Here is a 24,753-nt window from a genome sequence, read left to right on the forward strand (position 1 = left end):
ACAAAGAAGCCTCAGAGGAGTGAAACCACATCCCCAGGAGTTGCTCCTCCCGGTCTGAAGGCAGCTCGGGGAGCTGGAGGCACCTTGGTCAGTGGTCACTGAGGTCAGAGAGACACTGAGCTCACAGATCTGTTTGGGGGGAGGGCCGTGCCAGGTAAAATACAGGACACTCAGTCAAATTTGCATTTCAGATAAACAATGAATACATTTGCACAGGACAAACTTATCCTAAAAACGTTATTCATTATCGTAACAAATTGAACTGGGTATCGTATCGTCCTTTTTTTTTTTTTTTTTTTTTTTTTTGGCCTTAAATCTGGCAACCCTAGTTCCAGGGATGAGTGGGACGGGGCGGGCAGTGTTGCTTTCCTGTCCTGACTGTCGCAGCAGCCATGCCTTCCTCCACAGAGCCTAAGCCAGGCAAAGTCCACAAATGCTTTTCCTTTTATTTCGGAGGAAAAGAAAAAAAAAAAATCAGACACTTTCCCCACCCCACCCGCTTAGCTCCTGCCTCACCCGGAACTCAGAGTGAAGGAGGGACAGGGCCCAGTCTTCTGTAAAGCCTACCCCTCCCCCAGCCCTCCCTTCCCTCAAAGTAGCAAGGTTAGAAAAAAATTAACTATGTTGCTCCTCCCCTGGAACTGAACAGAGGCCCCACTGCAGCCAAGAAGGAAGGGGAGGAGACAGATGAGGGAAAAGGACTTCCCTCTGGAGACACGGAGGTCCCCCTCCCAGGCAGAGAAGCTGCCCTGGCTGGCTGCCGGGAGGGCTGGAGGTAGGTTATGGGGCAGGGAGAAGAGAAGAGCCCTGAAAACCTTTTCCCTTTAACCTGACATATTTATATATTTACAGTTATAAGGGTGGGGGGGGAGTTTGGGGTGACATGAGTTCTTCAAAGGCAGGGGATGAAAGCCAAATAGCACCCCCGACTTGGTCACATTTTCCTGCCTCCTAGCTCCTAAAATCTTCAGAGGGAAAAGGGGAAACAGGAGGTAGGGGGTGGAGGGAGGGAATGTTTGAGGGTCCTGAGCCCACAGCTCACTGCAAAAGAAGGTGAGGCAGCAGACGAGGGGCAGCTGGGTTCCACCAAGAAAAGGGCCACCGACGCCCTGCCTCTCCACCAGCTCCCCACGTCTCCAGGCGGGCCCGGGCGGAGGCTAGGCCAGACCCATCTCCTCCAGCACACTGCGCGGCGACTCATCCTCCTAAGGCAGAGACAGACGGAGGGTGATGTGGAGACACCAGGAGAGGCCGACGGGGTGAGGGAGCGTAGGGTGGGCAAGAAAGCAATCGTAAGGACAGACAGAGGGGGGGAAGCACAGAGAGCCACGGGGAGGGAAGAGAGAAGCCAGCGTGAGCCCAAGGCCGGAACAGCTGGGGACCCTCGGGGGAGCTGTTCAGCCTCCCAGGTGCACCCCCCCCAGAGCCAACCATGGCAAGGAGTGGGGTCCAGGTTGAGTCCACCACCACCCAGAGAAGCCAAGGCCAGGAGCTTGGCAAGCAGGGGGCTCGGCCTTAGTATCTGAAGGGGGGGAGTAAAACTGGGACTGGGGGCTGGGAAACTGGCTTTCCCAGGGCTGGGGCTGGCAGATGGTTGGGTGCGGGGAGGAAGTAAGAAGTTGGCATCAGGTCCCCGAGGAAAGGTGGACCAGACTGCAGAGAGATGAGTCATCGGGGTCTGAGCAGAGCACTAGCAACAGGGTGGGTGTGTGAGTGCCAGGGCACGTGTGTATGAGTGTGCGTGTGTGTGCGTGTGTGTGATGGGGGAGCTGGACCAGTGAGGTGGCAAGTTGGATTCTGCCCTTTCTCCTTCTGCAGGGATGAGTCCCCCCCCCCCGCCCCCCATCTCTCCCCCTCCTCAGAGCCAGCTCAGGCCAGCTTGCTCATCGTTGCAGGTTCCGGTGACTCATCTCCCTGCACCAAGGCTCAGCAGTGGCACAGCAGAGAGGGGGCAGGCAGTAATGGCATGAGGGCGGGGGTGCCGGGTAGAAGGGAGAATCAACAACCAGGCGCCCTCAACCCCAACCCCCAAATCCCCGTAGCAAAATTTTGCTTCTGAGAAGCAGAGGCTTTGAGTATGTGTGTGTTTTAAAAAAAGAAAGAAAGAATGACCTATCATGTGCCCCTTCTCCAATTCTCTGAGCAACCCTAAATGCCAAGAGAAGCGTGGGACAAAGGCAATTTGGCTGGGATGAGATACCCTGGGTCTTGGGAGAAGGAGTGGGGAACTGGCACAGGCAGCCGTCTGCCACCCCCACTAACCTCCCACCCCGAGCAGTTAGGGCTTGAGGGCCAGCTGGCCAGCCAGGCGCCTTGGGGGCCAGACACCACAGGGAGGTGGGGAACGGGCAGCTGGGGCCCACAGGCAAGGTGTCCAGGGTAGGGAGGGCGCCCTTGGCCTTGGTCCTCTTCCTCCTTCTCCTGACTGGCCCGGCCCGTACCTCCTGCAGCAGGTCCGCCTGCTCGATAGCCTTCAGCACACTCTTCTTGGAGGTGTCCTGGACGTCGCCCCCCATCAAAAACTCATCCAAGATGAAGTAGGCCTTCTCAAAGTTGAAGATGATATCCAGCTCGCAAACCTGGGAGGAGGCGGGGGAGGCAGAGCTGAGTGTCAAGGTGCATCTCCACCCCACTTTTTTCTCATCGCGGTTCCATGGCTTTCATGACCACTCCTCCCCACCCTGGGTTCTTGCCCCAGGTCTATGTCCTCCCAACCCCTAGGCCTTAGTCCTTGGTTTGGCTTTTCCTTCTCCTTCTCTTGCCTCCTTCTCTGTGATCATGAAATATTAGTTGCTCTAGTATACCCTTGACCTTGACTCCTGTTGCCTTCCCCGCAAATGTGCGACACAGTTCCTACCAGAGGCTGGGCTAGCTTCCCTCCCTAGGCACTGTGACAGGGCAGGGAAGGAGATTCTGGATCATGGGGTAAATGACTTCACTTCCAAGCAGCACTGTGACACTAACCAGCTAACTCTACACGTCACTTAATTTCTCTGAGTCTCAGTTTTCTCATCTGAAAATGGAGACACCAACACCTACTCATAGGACGGAATGAGAAGCAAACAGGAGAACCTGAAGGCACTTTGTAAATTATTAAGTGGAATACAAATTATGGAGTTATTACTATTCCCCACCTAAGATCTGAGCTCACTGCCAGTGCCCAGACTATAGGCCAGACCAGTTAATTCAGAATCTCCGGGGGTGAGACACAGGCATCGCTATTTTTAAAAAACTCTCCAGAAGATTCCAAAGCAAAGTCAAGGTCAGGAACCACTGATAAAAATCTGAACATGGCTTCTGTCCTAGTGTGAGAAGTTTGAGCTGAGCTCTAGATGGATTGACTAAGTGGCAGATTCGGGTCCTCACCCTCCTCCCCCAAGCTGATTAAGGGGCATGGCTAATAGGCTTAAGGCTTAAAGAGGGAGATTAACTACGGTTCTCACTGTTCCAACTTCCCCTCTCCTGAGTCTTCCAGGGCGGAGACCAGAAGGATCCCAGAGTTGGGTAAAAAGAGGGGACTGCTGCGTATGGAAATGGGTGGATGGGGAGACTTACGCTGCCGAAGTATTTGTCCAGGAGCTCCACATACCGGTGGATCAGCTCCAGCGTGATAAGCTCATTGTCTTGGCCCTCGATGGCACAGCAGAAGTAGAGGCTGGCATATCTGAGGACAGGGGCACAGGAGGGATGGCTGGGACAGCTGCTGGGGCTGCTTTGGGACCCAGGCATTTTGTGCCCAAACCTCTCGTTTCCCCCCCATTCCCAGTCTGTGCCCCTACTGGACACAGGCGGGGTGGCCCCAGAGTATGCAAACAGTAACTCAGTCGGCCTCTTTGTGCCTCTCACAAACGCAGGCAGGGACGCAAGCTCTTTCCCTCTCGACCTCTGACCTGTTCAGTTTGACTCAGCAAAAACCTGAGCCACGAATTCACCTGCTCAGAGGAGGAACTGGAAAGGGTTGGTGCACGTGTGTGTGTGTGTGTGCGTGTGTGTGTGTGTGTGTGCGTGTGTGTGTATGTGTGTGTTAGGAAAGTGGTGCAGGATCTATGATTGCCGAATGAGGCTGCCAGGGACATGTGCAATAGACAAGATGGGGCCTTCAGGACAGAGGTAGGTGCATGAAGTAGGTGTCAGGCTTGAGCAAAGCCAAAAGGGAACAAGAATTTCTTCAAGGTGAATTTGGAAAGTAAAGGCGGCTGGAGTTCATCGCTGCCCTCCAGATGTCCTTAGTTCCAAGCTCTTCCTGACCTAAAGGACTGCCTGTTTCTTGGCCAGGTGAACCCATCCCAGACCTCAATCAAGCAGGATCCAGGCAGGTCTGAAAGTAGGTGGGGAGTCACCTCTTATAGACAACTTTGAGGTCCCTCCACTCCAGGAAGCTGCACATCTTGGGCTTGCGAGCCAGAACGACCTGCATAAGCTCCCGAACCATCTTCTTTCGCTCCTTGTCTGAGGTGGCCAGGTACCATTTTTGTAGCCGCAGCTTCCCCTGACGGCTGAACAGCAGCATGAATCGCATCTGGGAGGGGGGGGTGGTCAGAGCCAAGGGTCAGAGATTTGGTTCTCTGAGCTGGTTTCCTCCAGAAATACACAGCTCCAAACTCATCCCATCTAACTCTACTCACGGCTCCTACTTTCTTCAAAACATCAGCCCTTGCTGTCAACTCTGGCTATTCCCACCAGTAGGTGCCTTTCCTCGTAGGGGGTGTCAGAGCTTCTGAGTCTGTCATTTGGGTTCAAATCCTGGCTCTAGTAGTTGAGTAATTTGCCTTGGGCAATTACTTCATGTCTCTGGGCTTCAGCTTCTTGGTGTGTAAGCTGGAAATAGTAAAAGTACCTACTTTCCCGGGTTGTTAGGTGGGATTGAAGGAGTTGATACGTGAAACAGTGCCTGGTGTGTAGTAAGCACTATAACACACTAGGTATCATTATTATCATTTCCTGACCTCCTGTTTTCCAAAGGTGGGTAAAATGCTATCACGGTGACAAGCAGCCCATAGCTGATGTCAGAGATGTCTGCTTTCTCTCCTGCTCTTTCTATCCACCACCACGCTGAAATCAGGTATTTTGTTCTCAAGAAGCTACCTCAATCCTCCACCCCATCCTAGCCATACACCCGTGCTGATGTCCCCAACACACTGCCCTCCAGTGTCAGTCCTGTGCCCAGGGGTATCCTTCACGTTGGCACATGCTATTGGGAGCCCCAGATTCCACCCTCTGCTCTCCTCGGCCCTCCAGGCATTTGGCCAGCCATATTCCTCTTTTCCTCCTTTTAGGGTGCCTCCTGCTGAACGCCCACACCTCCCCAGATACCAGATGACCAATTTCCCTTTCAGTCCCTCAGTTTGGACACAGGCATTCAGGTTGGCTCGCCTAGGGAACGTCTGTGGAACAAGCGCAGGGGGGTGGCCTGGGGAGTGCAGAGCCCTCACTACCCCGTGCAACCACAGCTTCCCAGTTGCGGGGGGGAGCAGGCCCGGGCCACATCCTGGAGTCATCTCCCTCTCCCAGTAGCTCTTCTGTCCGTGTACATTACCAGGGCCGGAGTCCTGGGTGTGCGGAACAGCACTAGTTTAGACGGCTAAGGATCAGAATTCGAGAGAACTGTGTTTTTTTGGTGGCGGGGAAGGGGAAGCGCTGCTAGCGCGGCGGGTGGTCAACAGAGGGGCGCAAGGGAGCCGCGTGCGGCTACCATGGGACGTGGGCCGGGAGCAGGAAGACGGAAGGCCCGAGTTCCGGAAAGAGGATGGGGTGGGGGCCGGAGAGCCAAAAGCACCGGAACCGGGAAGCCAAAGCCTGGGTCCCCGAGAGCAAAACCTCGAGCCCACTTGGCTTCCCCACCTCACCCCCGCCTCTAGGTGAGGCAGGCCGTCCACTCCTCGGGCCCGGAAACTATCCCCTCGCACACACCGCCCTTCCCGCCGGCTGCCGCTGCTCTGGGCTGCACGTGGACAGAGGGTCTCGGTAACTCGCGACCCCCGCTGCTTCCCTCCGCCAACAGGCCCCGGAGCCCCCATTCCTCGGGCGACTTCCCTGCGGCAGTGGTTGGGACCCCTTGGATCGCGACCCGCGCGCTCCCCGTGGCTCCGGACGGTCCCGCCGCCCCCTAGTCACCTCCCTCTCTCCCCACAAATGCGCCCCCTCTCCGCGCCTTCTCCCTAAAGCCATTTCCAGCTGCTCTTCCTTCCGAGGCCGGCTAGCCCACCGCCCAGGTAAGTGAGGGCCTCTGAGGACCGGAGGGAGGAAAAGCGGCTCACACCGAGGGCGGCCCCAAGGACCCCTGCAGGTGCAGCCCACGCCCCTCGGTTCCCCCTCCCCTCCCTCTTTGCACAGCCTACCATCCTGCAGCCTCCGGCCCTGCGCGTCCCTCTTCGGCCACCGTAGGCGCCAGCTCCACTCCCTTTCTTATCCTTTCGCCTCCTTCCCTCCCTCTCGCTTGAAGCCCCGCCCTGTCCGCCGCGGTTCAGAGAACCAAGGCTTTGCGTACTGCGCAGGCGCCAACGCTGCGGGGCGCGCGGGCGGGGCTGGAGGTGGAGAAGCGGAACCCATGGCAACCAGGTCCTTGACTTCAGCTTTGAGTAGCCCTGTCGTCATGGTAACACGGCAGTCTTGTGGGCTGGTTGGAGGATGGGGGAGGAGGACAATGAGGTCCTCGCGCTTTGGAACCTTGGGGGAGAAAGGCGGGTAAAGGGGTGAGAGGTGGATGAGATGACCGCTGGAGTTTGTGAGGAAGTAGGGAGGTTTAATGGAAGGGGTGTGGGCGATTGAGAGGGAGCAGGGTGGGAATTGTCTATAGGGAAGGAGGAATGACGAGGAAGGCAAAGACAAAGGGGGGTGGGGGGGCAGGCAGGAGAGAAGCATGGAGCTCAGAATAGGTATCTACTGGGAACCTGATAGATGCAACAACACTCAAAGTAAGAGAAAGGTGTAGGTAATGAGGCAGACGAGAAATAAAAAGAGAAAAGGAGGGACTGGTAGAAAAGTGATGTAAGGAAGAGGGGGAGAAGCATGATTAAGGCGAAAGAGGAAGAAATAAAGAGAATCTTAAAAAGTTGGCATGGGTCAAAGCTAAAAAGGGACAGTCGTAACCCAGACACAAGTGTAAAGATGAGAAGGATGTAAATTGTAATACAAGCCTTTTGACTGAGGATGTGCATGTGTGAGTGTGTATATTTGTGTGTGTGTATCCACGTAGTAAAGGAGTTTGCATATAAATAGTTAAGAGAAAAATCTTAAATTTTGTCGTGCCGAAAACTTAATGGCATATTTCTAGATAATTGTTGGTAACTAACGATGCTATTGTTTTTGAGTAGCACTTGAAGCAAATGTTGGTAAGGCTCTGCCTGTCTCCACTTTGCATTCTTTTCTTCTTACTCTTTGTTATGGAGGTCATACGCTTTAGTTGCAAGGGGGTGGGCCTAATCACCTGGGATGCAATCTGGTCTCTGATCTCTACTTGATGTACAGTCTCAGGTGGGTCCTTTAACCCTCCGTTTACTCATTTAAAAAATGAAGATAGCAATACCTACTTTGCAAGTCCGATTCGAGGCTGTATAGAAGGTATCTGACACACCGTAAACACTTGATATTGGTAGCGATTACTACTATTTGCCTTTCCCAACTTCTTTGGTCTACTACTTTTTCTTCTTCTTTTCTTTTTCATCTCCCTTTCTCCTCTGCCTATATCATAGGCTTGCCAACGGCATAGACATTGGCTGAACTATCTCGGTGTTATTTTTTAGGTCAAGAATCATATCAATAAAGCAAGTTGTCGCCATGGAGTGAAAAGAAGGAGTGGGAGTGTGTGAGAAGGGCAGAAGGCAAAATAATAAAATGCTCATAGGGGAGAGGAGAAGGTTGTATATAAAGAAGTAATGAGCAGTGAGGTAAAGATGTAAAGCAAAGATCTAGGCAACAGCCCGAGGAAGTGTGGAAGATCTAGAGATGTAAACTCCTACACTCCTTGGAAAGATGATACTTTCTAGAATTCCTTGTCTCAACGTGCCATGCCTAGCTGCAGAGAAGATAAGATCCATGAGAGAATTGTGAGAAATAGGGGTTTTGCTCACGTAGCATCATAGACTCAAGTGGTTTAAACTAACTAGAAGATGATGGACCGCATTTATCTCTTCATGGTTAATGAATGATACACGTAGAGAATCTATGAGTTAGTGGGTCCAATAAGCTTGTGTCTGCAGATGAGTTCGGATTTGATGCAGTGGGCAGTTGGGAGTCATTATAGCTGTCTGAGCTGCTGAATAACTTGGTGAAAACAGCTTTGAAAAAGTTAATCTTATAATAATATGAGGGATGATTTGAAAGGACAAATGGAAGGCTGGAAGATCATCTAGGAGGCAGTTTTGGGAATCTAGGCACAAAAATGAAATGGAGAGGGACAAATTGGAGAGATACCTGTAATGGGCCAATCACCTGAATTTAGAACTCATCTAAGTAGAATCTGGAGAATTAGTGGTGCCATTTGTATAAATGGAAAAAGAGAAGAGGTGAGATTCTCCTTCATTGGTATGGATGGTGTCTTTATTGTTCTCCTGCGAACCCCATGCTGACACCTCCCCAAGCCTTCCCGCTTCCCTCACCTGGTTGAAGCGGTGCTTCCTGCGGTGGGTGGAAGGGTGGTCCACATGGCCTCCAAAGCCTTTCATTTCTGAGTCTATGATCTGTGTTTCTCTCTCTTGTGATGATGGCTCCCTGCCACCTTTTTTTTTTCCTTTTTAAAAAATTATTTATTTATTATTTATTTTTGGCTGCATTGGGTCTTCGTTGCTCTGCGCCCGCCCTAGCCCAGCTGCTCCGCGGCACGTGGGATCCGCCCCAACCAGGGCTTGAACCCGTGTCCCCTGCATCGGCAGGCGGATTCCCAACCACTGCGCCACCGCCACCGGGGAAGCCCCCGCCACCATGGAAGCCCCCGCCACCATTTTTGGTGTATATTCTTTAAGTACTCATTGTTCCCTGATGATGTCATTTGCAGTCATGGGGGGGGGGTGTTTAACTTCTTTTTTTTAACTAAGCAGTTGGGACCTTATCATATGCTATCCCTAAGGGTCCTGAATACTTTCTGTGTTAGATGTTTGCCATTCTTTTTCACTTCCCTGGCTCTAAACCCCCTTCCTAGGGTTCCGGAATCCCCACCTTAGGAGCCTAGGGGGAGATGGAGCAACCCCCCAGTGTAGCATTCGAGTTTCCCAGATATTCCCTTTGTCAGCCCTCTTTGTGCGCACAGCAGGGCATGTCTGCTGGACTCGGCCAGTCTTTACTCTCACCTGGACTTTGGTCCAGGAGGGAGTGAGGGGGGATGGGGTGATGAGGATAGGTAAGACTCTGGCAGAGGGTCAGAGGACAGAACCTAGGGCTCAGGTGGAGTGGGCCAATGGCAGTGTCCCGTGCCAGTACGAGGTGGGGGGGGGCGTACCTGGTGATTTGTAATTTGGGGCTCTGTGTCTAGTGTGAGACCTCCCGCAGGTTCTCTGGCCCTCCTGGCAATTCCCTGAGCTCCCCAGTTTCCTTTTCTGCTTCATTTAGCCAGAGTTGGTTGCAGTTCCTGGTAACAAAGGACTCTGACTGGTAAACTAGGCAATCATGCCACACTGTCTGTGGATGGCACACGTGAGTTGTAAGCTCCTCTTGGGACAGTGTCTTACTCATGTTTTATTTCTTTACAGCACCTAGCACAGTGCTTGCTGATTGGCATCACTTGTGATTGGTATGCATGGGTACCTAATCGAGATATTTGGATCTTACATCTCACCCCCAATATGCTAAATTCTAATTTCCTCTATAATCGTACATATTTAATATCTATCATTCCCGCCAGAGGATAGACTGCCTTCTTTTGCTGTTTCGCCTGTGCCTAGCACAGTGCCCGGCACACAGCAGGCGCCCAGGAGTCGTTGAATTTTCACGTGGGTCCTCCACTTGAAAACTTCATTGTCGTCTCAAACTTCACTTGCCCCAAATGAGTAACGTCCTTCCGCCTCCCCTGAAACCATCCCACTTCTTGGTTTCCCACCGTGGTCAACGTCGCCACCTTTTCCTGAGCTTGCAGACTCTCAGCCTGGGACGTGAAGGATCACAAAAAGCGTGGCTTATCCAAGGGACATAGATCAGACCTGCCTGATAGACTAGGAGAGCGAATGGGAAAAGGGGAGACTGGGCTTCCCTGGTGGCGCGGTGGTTGGGAGTCCGCCTGCCGATGCAGGGCACGCGGGTTCGTGCCCCGGTCCGGGAAGATCCCACGTGCCGCGGAGCGGCTGGGCCCGTGAGCCGTGGCCGCTGAACCTGCGCGTCCGGAGCCTGTGCTCCGCAACGGGAGAGGCCGCAACAGTGAGAGGCCCGCGTACCGCAAAAAAGAGAAAGAAAAGAAAAAAAAAGAAAAAGGGGAGACTGGCTGGGTTATCAGAGGAGGGAGGCAGCAGTCTGAAAACCGACTTGATGACTTGGGACTTCATTCTCAGGCATGTCCCTGGAGCCTGCCCTGCTGTTATTTTTCCTTTGTGATTTTGTTCATATGGTTTTCTGGAATGCCCTGCCATTCCCTCCCCACAGACCCCAATCCATCTTCTTCATCCTTCAAGTTTGAACAAAGCAGCGGTTCTGATGACCCTTTACACTCCAGTGATCATTTCTAGAATGTTTCTTTCAACCATTTTTGCAGTGACTCCCATAACATTTCAGCTTTTTGGTGAGTATTCTCCGCAGATGCTAGCAGAGCTCATTGAACGGCGCTTTGCTTTATTGTGCTTCGCAGATACTGAGTGTTTTACAAATCGAAGGTTTGTCCCGTAGCAGCCCCTGCACTGAGCAAGTCTCCTGGCACCATTTTTCCAACAGCATTTGTTCACTTCATGCCTCTGTGTCACATTTTGGTAATTCTCGCAATATTTCAAACTTTTTCATTATTATTATCTTTGTTATGGTGACCTGTGATCAGTGATCTTTGTTACTACTGTGGTAACTGCAGATGCGGTAGAAATGGCAAGAGAACTAGAATTAGAAGTGGAGCTTGAAGATTTGCCTGAACTGCTGCAATCTCGCAATAAAACTTGCATGGTGAGGAGTTGTTTCTTCCGGATGAGCAAAGAAAGTGGTTTCTTGAGATGGGATCCACTTCTGGTGAAGATGCTGTGACGACTGTTGAAATGACAAGAAAGGAATGAGAGTATTACATAAACTTAGTTGATAAAGCAGCCGCAGGATTTGAAGGAATTGCCTCCGATTTCGAGAGAAGTTCTACTCCGGGTAAAATGCTATCAAACAGCATTGCAGGCTACAGAGAAGTTGTTTGTGAAAGGAAGAGTCAATCGGTGCAGTCAATCACTGTTGTCTTATTTTAAGAAATTGACACGGCCATCCCAGCCTTCAGCAACCACGACCCTGATCAGTCAGCAGCCGTCCACGTCAAGGCAGGCCCCTCCACCAGCAAAAGATTACAGTTACGGCCTCAGAGGATGGTTAGCATTTTTCAGCAATAAAGTATTTATAAATTAAGTGTACCTCTGAGGTATGCCTGTACTTGAGAGTAAGAAACATCGATCACTTAGAATTATTGTTGTTTTTTTGGCCTGCGCCTTGCAGCATGAGGGATCTCGGTTCCCTGACCAGAGATGGAACCCGCACCCCCTGCAGAGTCTTAATAACCACCGGGGGAAGTCCAGGAGGTCCCTCACTTACTCTGTTTTAAAAGTGCTTCACCGCCCCCAGTGTACAGTTACACGTTTAAAGAGAAACTTGTTAAACTGGAGTTCAGACTTGGCAAGATTGGGGTTGAAGCCATAGCTGCTCTGCTTCAGAAGCTTTCCACTGGCGCCCAAGCGACCTCTGGTGGCCAGGGGAGAAAAGGCTACCTTCAGGATGCTGGTGTTCAAGCCGGTAATACACAGGTGTGCACACAGGATGCCCTGGTGACGGCACGTGAGGGCAGCACCTCTGCTCCTGACTGCGTCGGAGCCCTCCTCTGTGTGCAGGGAGACCTGTGTTCACAAATGCCACAGAGAGGGCGGTAGAGTGTAGTGGACAGGAGCACTGGCGTGGCTGGGGCAACTGATTCAAACTTCCCGTGTCTTACCTTCCTCATCTCTACAGAAGTGCACGCCATGATTAGTACAATGAACCTCACTTGAGGATCCGCCTGGAAAAAAAAAAAAAAAAGATCTGGAAAACGGATGGTGTCTCCTTGACAAGTTTCACTCTGATAGAATCTCTTTGCCCTTGAGGGCTTTACAAAATCCATACTCATTGCCCACACCTGGGCAGATACATAATTCCAATGGGTGAGGCGAACAAGAGATCTGCAGTTATGACAGATGCAGGCAGATCTTGTGGAATTTTCATCCCTAGAAATAGAGGGAGGGAGAGTGGCCAAGGAGGGCTGGGTGGGCTTCACACTGTGAGGCTGCCTCACCGTCTTTGTCCTCAAAATATCGGAGGAGAACAGAAGGTACTGTTAAATGGGGCACTTCCTGGGGCAAACTCCCCTGGTGACGAAGAGACCTTCTGAAGAACTCTTTTCTTCTGAGCCTTCTCAGCATGTATGGACAGTGTTTGAATTACATCCTGCAGAATTAAGGCTGTAATGTGTTCTGCTTTTGGAATCATCTTGTGCAAAAAGGAGGCTCTTTTGCTCTCTAAGCAAATCTGTCACAGATGGGTAGCCCCTCAAAAACTAGCCCAGTGCCTGGCATTGGTCATAGTTTCAGGGTATAAGGAGGACAAAAGATAAATCTGGATCTTGGTGTCCTAAATTCTTGGACTTTTGCCTTCATGAGCCAGCTACCCTTTATGAGCCCGAAGCGGGATCTGTATGAGAGGAAGGAAGTATTGCTACAGGAAGAGGAATACTTTAGCCCCAGCTGAAGTTTGGGCCATAAATCTCAGCATAGAAGTATCTTGTGAACTGGCTCAGTCTACGTCTAGTTTTTGTGTACGGGCTCTAAGCCAGCTAGGAAGAGGCAAAGCGGCCTCTCTGGCCTTTTTCCCTGTAGTTCTACAGCCACATCTTAGTCCTTCAAGGCTTTGCCAATTGCACAGTGAGAATAGGAAAGGAAAGACGGAGAAGTCATCGAGGTGAAAGGAGAGCATCTCTCTCTAAAGCTGAGAGTAGCTTTGCGGAGCTACTCATTCTAGGCCTTGTTCCTCTGGGTCTTGCCCTGGTTCCCACTGGCTTTCGAAGGGGAGAGGAAGACCTTCCTTCCAGGCTTCAGTGCACTTTGGGGCCCCTCTTACTACATCAGCCTCGTGGGAGACAGGAAATCCTGAATGTAAGGAGAGGAAACCATAAGGAGGAGGTATAACAACCACATCTCCTTGGAACATCCTGGTGCGTCGTGTTGGAGGCCCCAAGAATGCCCCTGGACTGACCCTTGAGAGGGACACAGGAGGGGAAGGGCAGTGAGACGGTCTTAGTGCGTGTTGAATGACTGAGGAGGGAGTCAGTGAATGGAGACCCTTTCTAGATGTACTCTCCAAAACATTATAGAAGTCTGACATAATTTTAGGGAAAATTATAATGTGAAGCTTCTTTCAGTTCAAGGTCTAAAAATCTATCATTTTTCACGGCAGTGGGGTTATTCAGGAAAGTTGTGAAGGCTTTTTTAAGCTTCAGAAAAGGTAGGATTCTTATCAGGCAAGACAATCACCTTTGATTGTTTTGTACCATTTGAAAATGTTGGCGTTACCAACATAATCCCATTCTTGCGGGGTTAGGAGATTCTTAAAAGATACTTAGTCCCATCGCTAGGAAGCTATCTGATGCACATAAGAGCACGTGTGCACGGGGATAAGTGTGCAAGGATGTCCGTCTCAGCATTGTTGGTAACAACAATGACATTTCTTTTAAAAGCCGTGAAACAACCAAAATGTCAATCAGTGAGCCTCTTTTACCCTTTCAAACTGTTTGAATGTCTTAGTATGAGCAGGTGTTCCTTGTCATTTAAAAAATATCACCTCTACCCTGACTGCTGACTCATCCACACCAAGAGGTCATCCTGGCTGTCCTTGAACACTTCCAGTGATGGAGAACTCACTACCGCTTGAACCATCAGACAATGTTTTGATCAAGAGCCTCTGGACAATAATTAGTTCCTATTAAGACATGATCTAGGTTTCCGGCGGGGGCTGGGTCTATCAGTCCCATCTTCAGGGCTCTGGAGCTGGATAGCACGCAATTTTGACAGCTAGTTCTTGGTATTTTTTTCCATTTAAAAATTATTGTTGAATATACGAATGGAAAATAATTGGGGGAAGTATGTCCTCTGGCAAAAGCCTTCAAGATACTGGAAGAAGACAATAAAGGACTGTTCAGGATAATATTTTAAGGAGGATATTAAGAATCTATGTAGGGGCTTCCCTGGCGGCAAAGTGGTTAAGAATCTGTCTGCCAATGCAGGGGACACAGGTTCGAGCCCTGGTCCGGGAAGATCCCACATGCTGCAGAGCAACTAAGCCCGTGCGCCGCAACTACTGAGCCTGTGCTCTAGAGCCCGCGAGCCACAACTACCGAGCCTGTGCACCTAGAACCTGTGCTTCGCAACAAGTGAAGCCACTGCAATGAGAAGCCTGTGCACCACAACAAAGAGCAGACCCCGCTCGCCACAACTAGAGAAAGCCTGTGTGCAACAACAAAGACCCAATGCAACCAAAATAAATAAATAAATAAATAAATTTTTAAAAAGAATCTTATGTAACCTAGGGGCAGGACAGGAATAAAGATGCAGACATAGAAAATGGACTTGAGGACACGGGGAGGGGGAAGGGTAAGCTGGGACGAAGTGAGAGAGTGGCATGGACATATATACACTACCAAATATAAAATAGATAGCTAGTGGGAGGCAGCCGCATAGCACAGGGAGATCAGCTCGGTGCTTTGTGTCCACCTAGAGGGGTGGAACAGGGAGGGTGGGAGGGAGATGCAAGAGGGAGGGGATATGGGGATAATATATGTATAGGTATAGCTGATTCACTTTGTTATACAGCAGAAACTAACACACCATTGTAAAGCGATTATACTCCAATAGAGATGTTAGAAAAAAAGAATCTATGTAACAAAAGAGCCTTGTTTTCAAGGAACCTGATATGTCATTGGGGGTGGGGAGGATAACATGCACACTCAAAGAGCACACACACACATGCATGCACTGTTACACACCAGGAGAAAGAAAGATGGGTACATGCCAAGCAGAGAGCAATGCTGTTGACTGGATCCATGGGTTATCCATGGTGGGGGAGATGGATTTGGTCTGGGTTTTGAGAAATGGGGAGTGGGGTAGGCACGGGGGAGGGTGGGGACATTTGGTGGGGAAGGATATGGCATGAACAGAGATGGGAAGTGACAGGGACAGTGTGTCTGGGCAGGTGGCAGGTGTCTGGGGAACCCTCTTTCCTTTTTGAGGATGCTGCCCAAAGGGAGAATCACGTCCTGCCCAATGTATCCCTGGGGGTCTTCTTGCAGAGCCCCAGTGGCCAGCCCTGTGGATTCGCCCGTGACAGGACGGTGTGCCTTGCACTTGTGGGTGTGTGTTTCATAAAGATCCCTTTCACCCTAGGGGGTCTGTGAACTGACGGGGTTTGGATTTTGTACCGTGTGAAACATGGAAAGTCAAGGCCAGGGACGATTTTGGAATATTCTTCTTATTTATTTATTATTTAAAAAAATCTTTTTTAGTTGCTTCTATATCAAAAGTGAAAAAGCATCGAATTCAACACACTTTCAAGAATGTTGGCCCCCACATTTGGGCGTCCTTGAGGGTACGGCGTGTGGCTCTCATTGTCCAGTGCATCATGAAAAAAGAAGACAAACACACAAAGAACGAAGATTTTTCACTGAAGGGCGCAGTGGTTACATTCACTCGGCATCTATGTGCACTTCTTCCATAAAGTGCTCTTCACGCCTTACCCACCAGCTAGTTGGCTTTCAGGAAGATGATCTAACGGGTAATTGAGCTGAGCTTCTTGCTCGCTCTCTCGCTCTCTCGCTCTCTCTCGCTCTCTCTGTCTCTCTGTCTCTCTCTCTCACGTGTCCACAGCTCACACACAGCAGCCGGAAATGACACACTGAAGTGAGTCACCAATGCGGCTGTGAGTCACCCTGTAACCGGGGAAAGTTCTGTCCTGCTGGGTCATGTAGCGCCTTGCACTGCTGCTCCTAAGTACATTGCAAAATGTTGAAACAACAGCTCCGTCTGCCTTCACCCACCACATCCTTTTGGCTCCTAAAGTGGGCTGAAGTGGGACAGTCCTGGCAGGGGTCCTGCTCCACGGAGTGGAAAGGCCAGGAGAGGAGCGACGGGGTTCAGGCAGCCACCAGGGGGCAGTGTGGGTCCTGTCACTCCTGCTCCCGAGGTGCAACGACACAGACCACAAAGGAACGCTATGGAACAAGTTTCAATAATATGTTTTCTCCATAGGCCCTTCTCTCTCACAAGCATACAAGGACAAGGAGGTGATACATGCTCAAGGACACCCCTGGCATCCCACCCTCCCCACCAGGATATTGGCGCCGAGACCGAGGCATACATCTCATCTGTCTCCCTCTATTTCTGCAACATAAAGTTTGTGGGAAGCAGAAACCTGCTTCTCTGAGTAAACAAGTCACCTACACTCCAAAATAATAGATGCACACTGTTTCTGGGGAGGGAGCAGCCGGGCCTGGGTGGGTCTTGCGCCTCGGAGCTGGGGGAGGACGGACCTTGACACGAAAGAGTGTTTCTCCCGTTGGCCTTCTCTGGCCTGCAGCCAGCTTTCTCAGCAGCGCCAGACAGTGCAAGAGTGATGGCAACGTGACCGGAACACAAATTATTTCTAGCAAACACACAACAGCTCCTTCCCGTAAGCCTTGCGGTGCCATCCTGCCAGGGCCTCAGTGGGATCCGGGTCCGAAGTCCCGAACGGGTGGGGCAAAGGGCAGAAGCAGCCGTGCAAATGATCCTGGGAGTGTTCTGCAGTCTCGCTGGGAGACCTTCGGGGCGTCGCGCTTCCGAGGCCTCTCCCAGGGTCTCCACTGGGGAGTTTAGCTCAAAGGTCCTTTTTCCCCCTCCTGGGAGAGCCGGAGGTCTAAGAGGCAGATTCGAAAGATTTACCATTTTTTTTTTTAAAAAAAAGGTAAATATCTTCTCTTTCTCCAGAAAAATGAATTAAAATAACACTTCTTGGCTCCAGAGTTTCTCTTCTTGGACACCTGCAGTTCTGTCCCAGACGAGGGCTGCTTTTCCCATGGTCAGGGTTCCATCACTTGACCCATGAAAAGGACAGATCCTGAGGACGGAAGAATCATGGGAGATGAGAAGTGGTGGTGGGGGGAGGGGAACAGCACAGCTCACCCAGCTGGGTGTTTACGGATGAACTGAGATACGGGGAGATGAGTGAGCATCTGGGGGTACAGCTGCTCTAGTGACTAACCGGGGACTGGGGGACCGACTGAGCACCCCGTCTGGAGAGAGCACTGCCTCCGAGGAGGGGAAGGGGAACAGAGCTATGGTTCCCTGCCTGGAGTCCTCTTGCGGGGAGTCCACCTGCCCGGACTAGCGCCCGAGTCCAAGAGGGCAGGGCGGGCGGGGGTGTCCCGGGGCCGCCGGCTCACCTGTGGGGTTGTGTCTCACCACGAAGAGGAAGGGTCTGTCCATGATGATCTCCTCGGGGGCCATTCGGGCTGAGAGTATAAGGGCTGCAAGAGAAGGGACCGTGTCTTAGAGCAGAGGGAGGTGGGCACGGGAGCCTGGATTGGTCACAGGTGACCCAGCGACAGCGGCACTGGGATGGGGATGCTTGAGGAGGCTCAGTTGTTTCCTGGATGTGAACCCTACAAGTGTTGGGATGTCCTCTGAGGCCTGGTTTCCTCCAGGAATTGAGTGGAGATCTCTCAGGTAGTCACTCGCAGGCACGTTTATCTAAACCCTTTTAGGGCGTATTGGAAGCAAGTGCTGTTAAGGTGACTGACCGCCCAGAGAGCAAGCCAGGGCCTCACATTCAGAGGACCTCAGAGCCAGCGGGGAGGGAACGGGCTGCCGGGGAAAGCAGGTCTGTATTCTAGTGGGATCGGGCTGATGCTCTCCACACAGGAAGCGGAGCTCTTCCAGGAGAGACCTGGCTGACATGGGCAGTGGGGTCTTCCCGGTTCCCCCAGGGTCTGGGTGCCAGACCGCGGCCCCTCCTGGAAGCCTGGGGCTGAGACTCGCCAGGCCTCACCTGAGCCTGACTCACCTGTGGAGGAGGACGCTACCGTGCCGCTCTCATTCACCTCAATCTTCACTTTCTGCAGCGCCTGCGACACGTACAGAAGCTCTTGATCTGAAACAGGTGGATACCAAGACACATCAGCTTTGGTTCTCGGCGAGAAGAAGCTCCTTAGTCCTCTTAGGGACCCTACTGTCCAGCAGGGGAAGAAAGTGAAAGGAGAACCTCCTACCTGAAAGTCTTGAGAAGTCCGCCTGGTCTGGCCTAAACATGTCGGTCATTCCCAAGTTCTCCAGGGGCCCCCTGAGGTCAACTTCACTCTCCAGGGAGAACCTGCAGACAGGAGCAGGACACAGCTCAAGCTCAGGCCACATCTAACCCTACCAGGTATCCCCATCCCCACAGACCGACAGGATGGGGACTGATGTAAAGGTAGAAGTGGGGGGCTTCCCTGGCGGCGCAGTGGTTAAGAATCCGCCTGCCGATGCAGGGGACACGGGTTCGAGCCCTGGTCCGGGAAGATCCCACATGCCGCGGAGCAACTGAGCCCGTGAGCCACAACTACTGAGACCGCACGCCTGGAGCCCGTGCTCCGCAGCAAGAGAGGCCACCACAATGAGAAGCCCGTGCACCGCAACGAAGAGTAGCCCCCGCTGGCCGCAACTAGAGAAAGCCCGCACGCAGCAAAGAAGACCCAGTGCAGCCTAAATAAATAAATAATTAATTTAAAAAAAAAAAAAAAAGAAAGTAGAAGTGGGAAGCTTGTTTTTTCAAATGCGTTTGCAAGGTCTCCTCCTTGCTGGGGGATTCTAGTACTAATGAACATTTTCCTGCAATCTCCCCACCCCCTTGAGCCTATGACGAATTACTTTCCTCAAATAAGGCAGTAGTTTCGGCACAATTGTATTCAGTCTGACTGGGGAGGGAGGGGGCAGGGCAAATTCTTCTGCAAGGATATTGGAACAAAAACCCGGTCTGTAGATTGTGTTCTGAGAGCTGAGCCTGAGGAGAACTCCAGCAGCGAGGCTTTGTGCTCCGCTTCCCATCAGGGCACAACTAATTACTTCTTTTTTTTTTTTTTTTTTTTTGAGAGAGAGAGAGACAGTTGAGAGCGGGCTAAGCAACGAAATTATCCTCTTTCCCTAAGCCTGACATACGGCATCTGGAAATCTGGGGTAAGCATGGTGGGAAGCTTCCCCACAATTCTGGAATTATCCAGTCTCAGGCTCCGGCACCCTCTTTGCTTCCGCAGAAGGATTTTTAAAACTCTGCTCTGTTGGAAGCCAGCTAGAAGCTGTCGTTCAGGCTGTTTCATCTGCGGGAGCGATTCCTTTTGTCTCCATTGTTTGGATGCTAACTTGAAGAGATGGGGGTGGGACTGGGGGGCCTTCCTAAGAGTGTAGATCAATGAATTCCCCTCCACCCCAACCCTGCGTCATCTGTCTCTCTGGCTCTTCCTTTGGCTAGCTTTTGCTGGGTATTCAGAGGGTGGTAAAGGTGGGGCATGGTCTAGAAAACTCCCCCGCTGCTCTCCAGCAGCAGAGGGATGTTGAGAGGAAACTTAATCAACCCTAGGCGGGAGTGTTTCCCATCAGCCACCCACACGTGTCGCTGTCCCTACCCTGCAAATGTCACATTTGGGGAACTCCACGTGGGGGTGGCACTTTCAGGGAACCAGGGGAGAGGGGAGCGGGGAGGCAGAGGGGACTAGAGCATTTGGCCAGTGTGGCAAGAGCAAAGGGGGGCTTACTTGGGCAGAACCAGGAGGCGGGTCAGTCTGGTCATGTTCCCTCTCCACTGGCTGATGAGCTGGGCATCCAGAATGCTGGTGAGGGCAGACAGAGGCACCTCTTTTTCATAGGGGGCAGCGATGAACATGCTGAGGGTGTTCCCATGGTAGGGCAACTCCAGGATGTCGTAGTAATGGCCGTCGGGGGTGGTGAACTCAGCTGTGAAGACACCAAATGGCGCACTGGCAATGGCCCCAGCTCTTGTTGATTCTAACCCAGCACTGGCTTTTCAACTAGTGCTCTTGTCCCCTCCACTCTTTCTGGAAGCCAGCTCTCCGTACTAGCTTTTGAGGCTCCCCCACCCCACCGCTCCCCTGTTCAATGTCTATTTCCATTTCCCTTCTCTTCTGCTAAAGCACGCTGTCTTCTGGGTTCTCTGTCTCTTGTCGGCCTTCTTTACCTTCACAGCCTTCTCCCCAGCACCCAGCTACTAATTCATTCCAATCCCCATCTCCTTAATCTCAACTTTCACATCACTCTTCCCCAGAAGGATGTGTGAACCCCACGTTATGACGCTAGAACCACATGAAGATGAGAGATGGGGTCAAAGTGGTCAAATACGGGCCTGAGGGAATTTCTGGATTTCAGCTTCATCTTGCACAAGGTAAAAGCTACTTTCTGCTGCTCTGAGAAGCCCAGTGTCTCCTACCTGGGGAGTCTTTGTCACAGCTGGGGCGTATTCTGGGGTTTCTCCCCCCTTAGAGGGGATGCCCGCCAGGGATGAGGTGTCGTCACTGTGGGACTTGGGGAGGGGAGCGTCTTGCACTTACTGTAGTTGAACTTGTTGGTCTGAGCCATCATGGGTACGGAGACGGTGCTGCCATCGGACTTGTGGAAGAGGCGGTGGTGGGTGCTCGACTCTAGAAAAGGCATCTTCCACCGGCCGTTGAAGTAGAGGGCGTTTACCAGCACCAGGCGCGTCAGCTGGTCCACAGCCCCTTCGCCAAGTAAGTCGCTGATCATGCCTGTGGGAAATCGACGTGATCAGGAGGCTCGATATTTTTAAATCCTTCTAGATGGTCCTCTTTAGCGCCCAGTCCTCAAACGGATGTGTGTCCGAAGGGATTCCGTCAGAAGACAGACTGGGTGAGGTTTAGAGAAACTATCTAGCTGCTTTCAACCCCTTTCATCTTCCTAAGGGTCTCGGAAAGGCTTCCAGCTCACCACACTTTCGTGGTCTCGGGATCCTGTCCAGGGTCAGACCCGGAAACGTAAGTGTCCCCTTACTTTGCTCCCTAAGCTACAGTCTTGACGGGTTGTGTGTGCCCCTTGTCGTGGTTATTGCTGTTCTTATAACATCTTGCAATACTTTTTAGAGTTGGTTCACGGGGAAAGCCTAATTATGGAAAAGCATGATGCTTTGATTCCTAAAGCACTTGACCTTCTGTCTACAGAGCAGAAGATGCTGGAAGGGAGCGGTTAGGACACTTGGGATTTGAATCCCCTTTTTCTGCAGGCCCTGGGGACTGGCCTCTTTTCCCGGCCTGCTCACCTTTCGTGTGTCTTTTCACCCAGTCGTTGACGATGAACCTGGCTCTCTCGATCTCTGAGAAGTCCACTTGCTTGACTGTGGTCCGGAACAGCCTGAAGAAGTGGGGCATGAAACCCTGGACCAGCTTCAGATCCCGCTGCACAAAGACGGCATCAGCCGTGCTGATCTCATCCTTATTCCATGGCCCCATGAGCTCCTTGTACAGTTGATGGAGGGCAGGGGCCATGCCCTTCTCTGGACCAAAGCGGGAAGGAAAGGACACATTAAGCTCATCTCAAACCCAGGGGTCCCAGTGGGGCTAACTTCCCCTAACCCCGCCCACATGCACGGGACTCTTCTGCTCCCCCGGAGGTCTCTGGATGGAGATTTCATTCCAAACCTTAATCTTTCCTGCATCTCCCGCTTTTCCTCAAAAAAATCTTAGGTCCTAACCCTTTCTTTGCCTTGGAATATTTTTCTCTGTTTTTAAGTTATAAATCCTAATTTTTTCTTTGAATAATAACAGTAGCTATCAGGCATTTCACATGCATCATTCTAGCTGACCCTTACAACAGCCCCACGTGGTAGATACTTTTATTGTCCCCATTTTGCAGATGAGGACACTGAGGTTCAGAGGGGTTAAGGTCACACAGTGTATGAGTGGTGAGGCAGGGCTGTTTTATACCAGATCCACTGGCCTGTACACCCTGTGACTGTCCAAGAGCCAAGTGACACGGGGTGTGGTGAGAAGAAGATGCCGTGGTCCATCCCGGTGGCATGGGAGGACAGGAGTTGGTTCAGCTAAGCTGGGGTCAGCCCTTCCTCTGCTTCTGGTCAGCTACACCCCTGTCCTGGGAAAGACCACGTGGATGCCCGCCTCCCACGCTGCCCCATCTCTCACCATCAATCTTGAATTGCATTGCCTCTTGGATCTGCCGCTGGGTTTCTCCTCCCGTGGTCAGCTGTAACATGGCCATGACTGAGGCTACCCCATAGGGTGAGAAAACCACGTTGAGGTCCTTGGAGGCCTGCACCACCTGCTGAAACACTTTCACTCCAAAGTCTGTGGCGAGGTGGGCCGCCGGAGCCTGGTAATGGTAGGTGGCAGACCCTTCACCAAAGATGAGGGCCAGGCCCAGCGCAAGGCAGGCGAAGACAGGAGACATCTGCATCCTAGAGCCAGTGGAAAAGGATCAGATGAGGGAATAGTTCTGGAAGGATGGTGAGGTGGGGAGGGGTGATGGGACCCCAGCCGTGGCCAGCCTCCCCATGTTTGCCTCTGGCAGATGATACGTGAACAGGAGGGCAAGACAGAAACCATGATGAGTTCAGATCCTGAGCCTTTTCCCCTCTGTCTCAGCCCCAGGGAGTCGTAAGTGCGTTTTCACCTGTGAGAATCTTGGAACCCACCGGCACCACCCTCCAAGAGATGTCCTTTCCCTTCCAGGGGGCTGAAAGGCGAAATTATAATAACATCTGTGATTTACACGATGCTTTTTAATTCTCTTGTGATGCTTTCACAATCATTGCTTCATTCAAGTTGGCAGGCATGAAAAACCCCTTTCCTGCGCTGGGAAAGGGGAATGTCTCAATGGAGAGGGTCCAAGAGAGGTGAGGCCCTTGCTTCTGGGTGGTGGGATTGTTGGGGGGTCCTGCCCATCTCCTCCCGCTCTCCTGTGATCACTGATATGACGGGGTCAACTCAGGGCTGCAGGTCTCCGGGGAAAGAAAGAGGAACAGTGGGCACCATGGACGGAGGAGATTCTGCAGAGGGGCGCTCCCTGCCTTAGCCCGAGGTCCGGAGGTGGAGAGAGTTTGCTTTTCTCTTACCTGCAGTTCTCAGGGTGCCTTGTGACTGGCAGTTTGCTCCCGCTGCTGCTGGGGCTTCGGGTCTTGATGGTGGCGGCTAGTCCTCTGCTGCGGAGGAGGTGTGGCTCCTTGGCCAGTGCTCTTGGTCCTTCAGCCAGATGCAGCTGGGCTCCTCTGGAGGCTGCTGCTTCCCTTTATACCAGATGTGGGCCGGAAGGAGATTAACTCATGGTCCGGCCCCGCCCACCTTCTGGCTCTGGAAGTCTGTCTGAACAGAGGCCAGGTCCCCTCAGCACCTCCCTCTGTGGGACTTGCTGAGGCATCTGTGTGTGCGTGCGTGCCGCCCTGCGTGTGTACATGTGAGGGAGAGGGCTTGGAACAATTGAGCAAATCCCGGTTGCCTTGACCCCAGGGCCTCCCTTGATTTTGCTGCCCTCTGCCTCGGGATGTTATGCCAGCTTGACCCCTGGCACCCAGCGCTTACTTTTCCCCAGGGCTCGGTGTAGGGAAAAGATTTACACTTCCTCCTTTTCCTTTAGAGAAACAGATCACTGCAAAGTTATCAAAGAAGCTAAAGATCCTGGAAACTTTGGTCCGCCAGCTCCATGCACTGGCCAAACTGGGAAGAACACCCCTCCCTCTTCCTGACCACATCCCAGCAGCCAGAGGGCACGGAGCGTGACGTGTGGTTGTCTGGGTTTTGACTGTCTAGGACCTGAGCCTGGTGGAGAACTCCCTCCCCCTTCCCTCTTCCCTGCCAAGCGCCTAGCCAGCCCGTCCACCGGGTGATGTATGGCTTACTCCCCCACGCGTCCAGACTCTGGTGGTGTCCCCAGGGCTCGCTTTGCGTAAACAGTCCTGTCTGGCTGGGCTTTGAGGTGTGCTGGGCGAGGTGATGGGTAACGGGTAAAGGGGTAAAGCCTTGGCAGGAAATTAGGAGCCCAGTGTGTAGGTTTCATTTTTCTGAGCTGCCTGCGACTGGGGAGGATTACGTCTTATCCTATTCCTCCAGATGCAGACATTGGAGGGCTGGTGTGGAGGCAGTAGGGGTGGAAGTAAGGGCGTCAGTTCACGGCGGGTTTGTGGGGTGTGCTTCCAGGGCACCCTGGGATTCGGGGTGGCAAAGTGACCAAAGAGTCCTGTAGATGGTGGCCGTTGGCTAGAGGCTAGCTTGTAGGACTGGGCTGGTGCATTTAGGGGTCTGGTGGCCCCCTTGGCTGTGTAGCCTGATGCTGTGAACAGGGTGGTGCCAGAGGGGTCCTGGGGGGGATGGTGCCCTGGACTTGGGTGGGGGAGCCCACACACTGTCGTGTTTTGTGTAGGTGGTGGGGTTCAACTGGGAGTATCCATGGAGACAACCCGTAACAGAATCACAGGAAGTTTGAGTGGGTGGATGTGTCGGGATGTTTGTTTGGATTTTTTTAAGTAAACAGATACCAGGGGCAACTGCAGCCGGAGGGCTTTCCCATTTTCTCTCTGCCTCCACCTTTGTTTTCC

General features: G+C 52.1%; 2 protein-coding genes and 1 long non-coding RNA gene across 3 annotated transcripts; 1 reads left to right on the forward strand and 2 right to left on the reverse strand.

The window, feature by feature from the left end:
* Positions 1-179: 179 nt before the first annotated feature.
* Positions 180-6,478, reverse strand: AP1S1 (adaptor related protein complex 1 subunit sigma 1). Its single transcript, XM_059038713.2, has 5 exons — positions 6,339-6,478; positions 4,341-4,519; positions 3,556-3,664; positions 2,442-2,579; positions 180-1,205 (listed from the first exon to the last, which is right to left on the reverse strand). Exons 1-5 carry the CDS (start codon positions 6,339-6,341, stop codon positions 1,158-1,160), a joined length of 477 nt encoding a protein of 158 aa, XP_058894696.1. The 5' UTR covers positions 6,342-6,478; the 3' UTR covers positions 180-1,157.
* LOC136792469 (uncharacterized) lies at positions 5,612-14,738 on the forward strand. The gene is made up of 3 exons (XR_010836295.1): positions 5,612-6,212; positions 10,769-10,886; positions 10,982-14,738. It is a non-coding gene; the product is annotated as an uncharacterized lncRNA (long non-coding RNA).
* An 891-nt stretch (positions 14,739-15,629) lies between these two features.
* Positions 15,630-23,497, reverse strand: SERPINE1 (serpin family E member 1). Its single transcript, XM_059038705.2, has 9 exons — positions 23,278-23,497; positions 22,349-22,620; positions 21,469-21,702; positions 20,747-20,941; positions 19,937-20,135; positions 18,419-18,519; positions 18,214-18,300; positions 17,594-17,677; positions 15,630-17,268 (listed from the first exon to the last, which is right to left on the reverse strand). The coding sequence occupies exons 2-9, from the start codon at positions 22,617-22,619 to the stop codon at positions 17,231-17,233; spliced, it is 1,209 nt and encodes a 402-aa protein (XP_058894688.1). The 5' UTR covers position 22,620; positions 23,278-23,497; the 3' UTR covers positions 15,630-17,230.
* Between the last annotated feature and the right edge of the window lie 1,256 nt (positions 23,498-24,753).

Source organism: Kogia breviceps, chromosome 14 (genome assembly GCF_026419965.1).
Source record: "Kogia breviceps isolate mKogBre1 chromosome 14, mKogBre1 haplotype 1, whole genome shotgun sequence".
Taxonomy (NCBI): domain Eukaryota; kingdom Metazoa; phylum Chordata; class Mammalia; order Artiodactyla; family Physeteridae; genus Kogia; species Kogia breviceps.